General features: G+C 44.0%; 1 protein-coding gene across 1 annotated transcript in view; it reads right to left on the reverse strand.

The window, feature by feature from the left end:
* Window positions 1-3,540, reverse strand: part of URB1 (URB1 ribosome biogenesis homolog) — a 137,233-nt gene extending 133,693 nt beyond the window's left edge. Inside the window, exons 1-2 of the mRNA XM_073617120.1 lie at window positions 2,983-3,540; window positions 936-1,075 (exon numbers count right to left, since the gene is read on the reverse strand). Coding sequence (XP_073473221.1) covers window positions 936-1,075; window positions 2,983-3,253 — 411 coding nt within the window. The 5' untranslated portion in view covers window positions 3,254-3,540. The remainder of the gene's footprint in view (window positions 1-935; window positions 1,076-2,982) is intronic.
* Window positions 3,541-8,780: the final 5,240 nt, after the last annotated feature.

Below are 8,780 nucleotides of genomic sequence, written 5' to 3' on the forward strand. Positions count from 1 at the left end.
TTAACTTTTGCAAAAGGTGGACTAGGCCTTTAAATGCATTTTTAATGCACATGTTAGAATGTGTCCAGTCTCTTGCAATTCACAGGACTGCAGAGCTCAGACTGGTAGAGGGGGAAGCAGCACAAAGATCCAATTGGGTGTGACACTGACTCATCAGTCTGCCTTTTCTTTCTTTCATTGTCCAATCACAGGCTGCCAGCTGGACGAGACCTAAAAGTGTTACTTAAAGGGCATGTTCACCTTTAAAAAAATAAATAAATAAATGCACATTTTTCTGCAGGTAATAATATGCATTTACTATTTTTTTTTTCTTAAGAGCCGGTAAAGCGTGCAATGTCAGGCGCTTGCAGACTGTCAGTACTTTGTCTGCCTGTACCTCTGATACAGGCAGGCAGTTACTGAAGCCCAGGAAGCTTAATGGACTATCAGAGCGCTCACAGAACAGTGGATGGTGACACGGACTTGGTGGAAGGAGACAACCAACCCACATCCCTGTGTACATGTACAAATAGAAACATTTTTTTCCTCTTAATTGGGATTTTAAAAGGTGGAGGTCTCCAAAGAATATAACAAAAAATATATAAAATATCAAAATTTTATTATATCAAAAGATTAAAAACATAGCACATACTAAATAGGGATCACAAATAACGAAAAATATTATGGATGCCAGAATGTACAAATGGTAATAGTACAACGAAAATATATAAAATATACAAAACAAATCAGAGCGCTCACCAGCAGCATTGAGAAAGGCAGTTGGTACTTGTAGGCTGAACAGGGATGTGGTATGTGGCAGAGCTGTGTGAATCTCAGAACTGGATGGGTGGACAGACATACAACTCCTTTGTTAGGTAAAACAGCCCCCATAGATGTATGTTATCTGTGTATATAGCCATTTGTATGGAGTTTAGCGTTAAATAAAGTGCACTCACCTCATTCTCAGGTCTTCTCTCTCCATCCAAAAGCTTCAACATTTCACTGCATTCCACAGAAATCTTAATATAACCCTCCACAACATCATAAATGTGAGGACTGGGCAGTTTTCTAGATAAAGTGATGAATTGCTGCAAACCTGAAAAATATGAATATCCATTATACACGGAGGAAGGTTCAGTAATCCACAACATCCCGAGTCACAGGACTTTCCATGAGCCTGAGCATTCCATCCTGAATCCCAGCACTTTGTTTACATGAGCCGTCTACACAATCTAACCTCAACCTGTCAACAGCCTCATTCAAAGTCCCAATTTCCCTCTTTGTTTACATGAGCTGGAGCAGGAATGACAGGGAACACAGCTCACTGGATGAAATAATAAGCAGTAACTGGGAGTTCAGCTTGATATGAGATCAGGGGACACCCCAGATCATCTGTACTGTGAATCTGCTGCACCCAGAAAATATCCACAATGAATACACCCTGACACCCATCTGGCCATAACCAGGGGCCCCTCATCTCTCAGTACACTCTGGATACATCCCCGGGTCCCTCAATTGGTTACTCACAAGGCATGCACCCCCTGACTGCAATCTGCTCCAGGGGCTCCTCGCTTGTCAGTGCAGAATGCACATACCCCAGGGGCCCCTTGTCAGTGCAGACTGCTCATAACCCAGGGGCCCCTCGCTTGTCAGTGCAGACTGCTCATAACCCAGGGGCCCCTCGCTTGTCAGTGCAGACTGCTCATACCCCAAGGGCCCCTTGTCAGTGCAGACTGCTCATACCCCAGGGGCCCCTCGCTTGTCAGTGCAGACTGCTCATACCCCAGGGGCCCCTTGTCAGTCCAGACTGCTCATACCCCAGGGGCCCCTCGCTTGTCAGTGCAGGCTGCTCATACCCCAGGGGCCCCGCGCTTGTCAGTGCAGACTGCTCATAACCCAGGGGCCCCTCGCTTGTCAGTGCAGACTGCTCATACCCCAGGGGCCCCTCGCTTGTCAGTGCAGACTGCTCATACCCCAGGGGCCCCTCGCTTGTCAGTGCAGGCTGCTCATACCCCAGGGGCCCCGCGCTTGTCAGTGCAGACTGCTCATAACCCAGGGGCCCCGCGCTTGTCAGTGCAGACTGCTCATACCCCAGGGGCCCCGCGCTTGTCAGTGCAGACTGCTCATACCCCAGGGGCCCCGCGCTTGTCAGTGCAGACTGCTCATACCCCAGGGGCCTCGCGCTTGTCAGTGCAGACTGCTCATACCCCAGGGGCCCCGCGCTTGTCAGTGCAGACTGCTCATACCCCAGGGGCCCCGCGCTTGTCAGTGCAGACTGCTCATACCCCAGGGGCCCCGCGCTTGTCAGTGCAGACTGCTCATACCCCAGGGGCCCCGCGCTTGTCAGTGCAGACTGCTCATACCCCAGGGGCCCCGCGCTTGTCAGTGCAGACTGCTCATACCCCAGGGGCCCCGCGCTTGTCAGTGCAGACTGCTCATACCCCAGGGGCCCCTCATTTGTCAGTGCAGACTGCTCATACCCCAGGGGCCCCTCATTTGTCAGTGCAGACTGCTCATACCCCAGGGGCCCCTCATTTGTCAGTGCAGACTGCTCATACCCCAGGGGCCCCTCATTTGTCAGTGCAGACTGCTCATAACCCAGGGGCCCCTCGCTTGTCAGTGCAGACTGCTCATACCCCAGGGGCCCCTCGCTTGTCAGTGCAGGCTGCTCATAACCCAGGGGCCCCGCGCTTGTCAGTGCAGACTGCTCATAACCCAGGGGCCCCTCGCTTGTCAGTGCAGACTGCTCATACCCCAGGGGCCCCTCGCTTGTCAGTGCAGGCTGCTCATAACCCAGGGGCCCCGCGCTTGTCAGTGCAGACTGCTCATAACCCAGGGGCCCCGCGCTTGTCAGTGCAGACTGCTCATAACCCAGGGGCCCCGCGCTTGTCAGTGCAGACTGCTCATAACCCAGGGGCCCCGCGCTTGTCAGTGCAGACTGCTCATAACCCAGGGGCCCCTCGCTTGTCAGTGCAGACTGCTCATACCCCAGGGGCCCCTCACCTTTCAGTGCAGTATTGGGCTCTTTCAGTAAGGATTTGAAGAGGGTCCCTGTGAACTCCACCTCCGGAGACTTGGCTTTCTTGGGCTCCGGAGAAGACTTGGCTTTCTTGGGATCCGGAGACTTGGCTTTCTTGGGCTCCGGAGAAGACTTGGCTTTCTTGGGCTCCGGAGAAGACTTGGCTTTCTTGGGCTCCGGAGAAGACTTGGCTTTCTTGGGCTCCGGATCCGGATCGGGGTCGTCCCCTCCCGAACTCCGGCTCCTCTTCCCCATGATGATCCGATCTCCTGGCTGTGTACTGTCACCAGCACACAACACGTGGGGGCAGCATACAGCAAGCGGTCCGTTCCGATCCCGCTCCGACGGAAACAAAGTTCACTGCTCATGAGTTCCGCATTCAGAAGGTGTCAGCCTAGTGGGAGGGTATCCTGGACTGGCTGGTACAATATTAGCATCTATGCTGACATCTAGTGACAGATGGTAAAAGAAAATTGGCCTGTTATTAAAGTCAGTAAAAAAAATAAATGTCAGTGGAAATTGTTTTTTTCCTGCCTTTGAGAATCAGCTATTAGTAACTTTTATCACTTTAAAGATTGTCTACTTTGCCCATTGTAAAGTGGAAGGTTCTATTACCAGGAGGCACAGTCCTATTTATTATTTGACTCTTCTGAGAGTGTCAAATGCCTGTGCCCCCTGCATCACTCAATGGTTCATCCCGCTGATCCCTACATCAGTGCTAGCTCCTGTAATGGTTTAGAGATACTTGCCATGTGTCCCGGATTTGGCAGGATAGTCCCGCTTTGCATTAATTGTCCCACAAAGGCCATGTCTGGGGCTTTGTCCCGGGATCACAGCGTGAGGTTCATGCACATTATTAACAGTCCACAGCTGTGCACTTAAAACCTCCCTCTCCACCTTCCATCACCCCACCATATACAGTGGAGAGAGGCATCTGTCCCGGCCAGGCACCGGCTTCAGTACTTCATGGGGGTTCTGTGTGGGCTCCACCCTCCCCAGGTCCATCATCAGTACGTCCCAGGTCCATCATCAGTATGTAGTCCCACCTGGCAACCGGAACCAGAGAAGTCACAGCAACATAAGATATATTGTTGTGGATATTTTATGAAGATGTATTTTAATATAAGTGTCTCCCAGTGTTAGTTCTCCCGCAGCCTGCTCTAAAGAGCTGACTGGGGTAGACTGACGCTGGTTAAGACCTGTTTGGCAGTGAAAAGCTCCTTGGGGATGTAGAGAAGTGTTTGCGAAGTGGGGACATGTCCGCCAGCTAAGGGCCCCTGTGTGATGCACAGAACGATTGTCTGATGGGGGTGTGTTCGCTCTGCAAAGACATTATCGGTTTAACGAGTGTGCGCTCGCGTCGCCCCTGTATGCCTGATCAACATATTTGTGGCGCCATGAGCATACATCTGCAGATAATCTCCCATCCACAAAGACAGTAGTATAGTCCAGGTATGCCTTGTTCTCTGAACAACGCAGAATAAGGATTCACAAACAAAAGATAAGAACGGGATTCTTTGAATCGTTGTGGTCGGGAGAGGTGTTCATAGTCTCAGGCTTCCTGTGATCAGAGACAGGGGGCTGGAGATTGTACACGCTGCCCCCGCCCAGACACGCCCATAAGACTCCCCTAGTCATTGTTGTATTGGTTGTTGTATTTCCTGTGTTGAAAGTCACATCCTGTGTGGTCATGTCCTTATTTGGTCATGTCCTTATTTGGTCATTTCCTGTGATGTCATTTTGTATCGAGGAAGCAATTGGCTATCGTAGCCATCACTTCCTGTTTGTCATAGCTTTTGTGAGGTTGGAGTAAAAACCAAGGGCATGCTGGGCAGAGAACAGAAGAGCATGTTGCTGAGAATGTAAGCTATGGTGATGTCTGATTACTTGGGGATATACGGGAAATAGAGCTATAAGTGAGATGCATTATATCATTAGACGAAATGTGTGCTTAGGAGCACAGTGCGCACAGCGTACAGCCAAATTTCCCTGACATTATCAAACAGTGACTGCAGTGGTGGGTGGTAGATATGTGCTACAAGGTGCTAGATGGTTACATTCTTTCTATTCTATTTTATTGTTTTTTCTATTTTATTATATTTTATTATTTCATTTTCAATTCTATTCCTTCCTATTTTATTCTATTGTATTGTATTCTATTCATTTTGAATTTATTCTATTTGACTTTTGAATTCTGGAAGATGGTTATTTTCTTTCTATTTTATTCTATTCTATTGATTTTTTTCTATTATACTCTATTTTTATCTATTCTTTTCTATTCTATTCAAATTTCAGAAGAATGCTATTTTCTTTCTATTTTATTCTATTGTATGTTTTTTTCTAGTCTATTCTTTTCTATTATCACCCCCAGAACTAAAGCCAAAAGCCTCGGAGTCATCTTTGACTCAAACATGATGATGGATGCACAAATAGGATCAGTAGTCAGCGGATCCCACTACCTTCTTCGCCTATTGCATAGACACATCCCCTTCATCCCGGAAGGAGATACAGCAGCAGTAGTTGGAACAATCATCAATTCCCGACTCGACGACGCAAATTCCCTCTACCTAGGACTTACAAAATACCAAATTTCACGTCTACAAATCGTCCAGAACACAGCAGCCACACTGGTAACTGGAAAAAAACCCTGGGAAATAAATCACCCCGTCCCTGAGGACCCTCCATTGGCTAGCCGTGAAGGACCAAGTTACATTTAAGACCCTCTGCCTTACTCACAAATGTACACAAGGAAAAGGAATACCTCTGCGACAAAATAAAGCACTACACCCCAGGTCACCCTCTCCGGTCAACTAACCAGAACCTCCTCCATATCCCCAAGACCCGTTATAAATTAAAAGGCGAGCGAAGGTTCGCAGTCCAAGGACCACGGCTATGGAACACGCTACCCGCGGATATCCGCTCAGAAGAAAACCACCTGGCCTTCAGGAAGAAGCTCAAGACCATCCCTTCTGAAGACCCAGATGGACACTGGCGGCAAAAGCGCCCTGAGGCGATTTAGTTCGCATATGTAGCGCTATACAAGTTATTTCATTCATTCATTCATTATTTCACTTTCAATGTTATTCTTTTTCTATTCAATTCAAATTTATTATATTCAAAATTCAAATTCTGGAAGATGGTTATATTCTTTCTATTTTATTCTTTTTTATTATTTCAATTTCAATTCTATTCTTTACTATATTATTCTATTGTATTCTTTTCTATTCATTTTGAATTTATTCTATTTGACTTTTGAATTCTGGAATATGGTTATGTTCTTTCTATTTTATTCTATTCTATTGATTTTTTTCTATTCTATTCCATTATATTTTAAACTATTCTTTTCTATTCTATTCAAATTTCAGAAGAATGTTATTTCCTTTCTATTTTATTCTATTCTATTCTATGTTTTTTTTTTCTAGTCAGTTCTTTTCTATCATTTCATTTTCTATTCTATTTTTTTCTATTCTATTCAAATTTATTATATTCAAAAGTCAAATTCTGGAAGATGGTTATATTCTTACTATTTTATTCTATTGTTTTTTTCTATTCCATTCCATTCTATTCTACTCTATTATTTTATTTTCTATTCAATTCTAATCTATTCTCTTCTATTATTTCATTTTCAATTTTATTCTTTATCTATTCTATTCAAATCTATTATATTCAAAATTCAAATTCTGGAAGATGGTTATATTCTTTCTATTTTATTCCATTGTTTTCTTCCTATTCTTTTCTATTCTATTCTTTTATTTTCTATTCAATTCTAATCTATTATTTTCTATTCTATTCAAATTCAAATTTTTTCTATTTGACATTAGGATTTCGGAAGACGGATATATTCTTTCTGTTTTATTCTATTCTATTGTTTTTTGTAATCTGTTCTATTCTATTTTATTCTTTTCTTTTCTTTTCTATTTGAATTAAAATTTATTCTATTTGAAATTCTAATTTTAGAAGATGGTTATATTCTTTCTATTTTATTCTATTTTTTAAATGTATTCCTTTATTTTCTATTCTATTTTATTTGGTTCTTTTATTTTCTATTCTATTTAGTTCTGTTTTACTCTATTCTATTCTATTCCTTTCTTTTTTATTTTATCACTTTATTTTCTATTCTTTTATTTTCTATTCTATTATTTTCTATTCTATTATATTTTTTTTCTATTCTTTTCCTTTATTTTCTATTCTATTTTATTCTCTTCTGAAATTTGATTCAAAAACAATTCAAATTCGATTCAAAAACTATCTGAATTCGACTTGAAAACTATCCAAATTTCGTCCGAAGTTTTTGTTTCATTATTTCGGATTAGTTTAAATTCGTTACTAATGGTATTCAGATACATCCAAATTCCTGAATAACGAAACATTTGTTTGAATTTCGATTCAGAACGAAACGTACCGAACATGTCTAATCAATGGCAATAAGATGTTAAAAAGGTTGCAGAGATTTGCTGAAGGGTAGGGAGATATGCAGGGGGGGGGGGATGCTATGGAGATGTGAGGGGGAAGGGGGGTATGGAGATGTGCTAGAGGATACAAAGGAGTGCTGTCAGATATAGAGGTGTGTTAGGGGGTACAGAGGTGTGTTGGGGGTAGGGATATGTACTATGGGATGCAGAGAAGTGCAGGGGCTATGGAGACATGCGTTCCAACTGTCCCAGGTCTTGTGGGACTGTCCCGGGATTTCAACCAATCCCAGTGACCCATAAATCTGGGTTGTGTCCCAGAGCCCAATGCCAGAGGTACAGAGATATGCTCGGGGGGATACAGAGGCATGCTGGGGGGAGTGTTTTGCATTACACCTCCCTGGCCCCTCCATTGCCCGTTATGTATTCCTAAACCCAATGCTGACTGTAGTATTCATACTCCTGACCCTTGCACTCTGCCTTACAGACTCCTGCACTATATTGTACATTACATACTTCTCATCAAAGTGTTAACAGTTGCTGGTTGCTAAGCAGTCCCTGATCATTTTAATTAAGATCTTCTTTAATAGGCCTCTCATATCAAGCGATTTGTCAGCTTTTAGGGCACTTCTGGTAGGTATAGTATGGTGGCTAACCCTGGTAAATTTGACTGTTTGCTCACCCAGAAGATGCTTCAGTAAAGTTTTCCTTGTAGTTAAAAGGCCCTCAGCCCCCTCAGTCACATCCAGGCCTTTTAAAATGGATAGTGCTGGACCCTTGTCATCTTGCAAGTGCATTGGGCTGACAATGAGTAGATGTCTCCAATGATCTGTGTGGCCTAAGAGCCATCCTGGTTAGCTATCCTTTGCTTCTCTACAGGGAGTTATTGCACTTGTGCTATTGCCGTGAGCTCCTAGTCAATGTGTACACTGCCCGGGGGCCCCACTCTTCTGTTTCATTGTATAGTTTTCAGTTTACTGAATTACAGCTGAGAGCATGTCCCCTATGGTCTAATTGTTCTATGGACCCAGCTCCACTGTACTTAACTGCTCTCCTCCTTTCTAAGGGCAACGGATTAGTGCATTTTTGGTAGGCATGGTGGCTAACTCAAGCAAATTTGACTGTTTGCTCACCCTAGGGACATCCAAGTAAACTTTACATTTTACTTAAAAGGCCCTCTGTCCCCCTCAGTAACACCCAGGCCTATCAAATTCAAGAATGCTAAACCCTTGAGTCTGCAGCCCATCATGCTTTTACTCAGATCTAGACATGTGCGGTTTGTTTCTTTCCAAATAAAAATTCAGACAAATTTTTCATTATTCGAAGTTCCAGACGTATCCAAATCTCTGAATTACAGTACAAACTAATTTTAC

Source organism: Aquarana catesbeiana, linkage group LG02, assembly GCF_042186555.1.
Source record: "Aquarana catesbeiana isolate 2022-GZ linkage group LG02, ASM4218655v1, whole genome shotgun sequence".
In the NCBI taxonomy this organism is placed as follows: domain Eukaryota; kingdom Metazoa; phylum Chordata; class Amphibia; order Anura; family Ranidae; genus Aquarana; species Aquarana catesbeiana.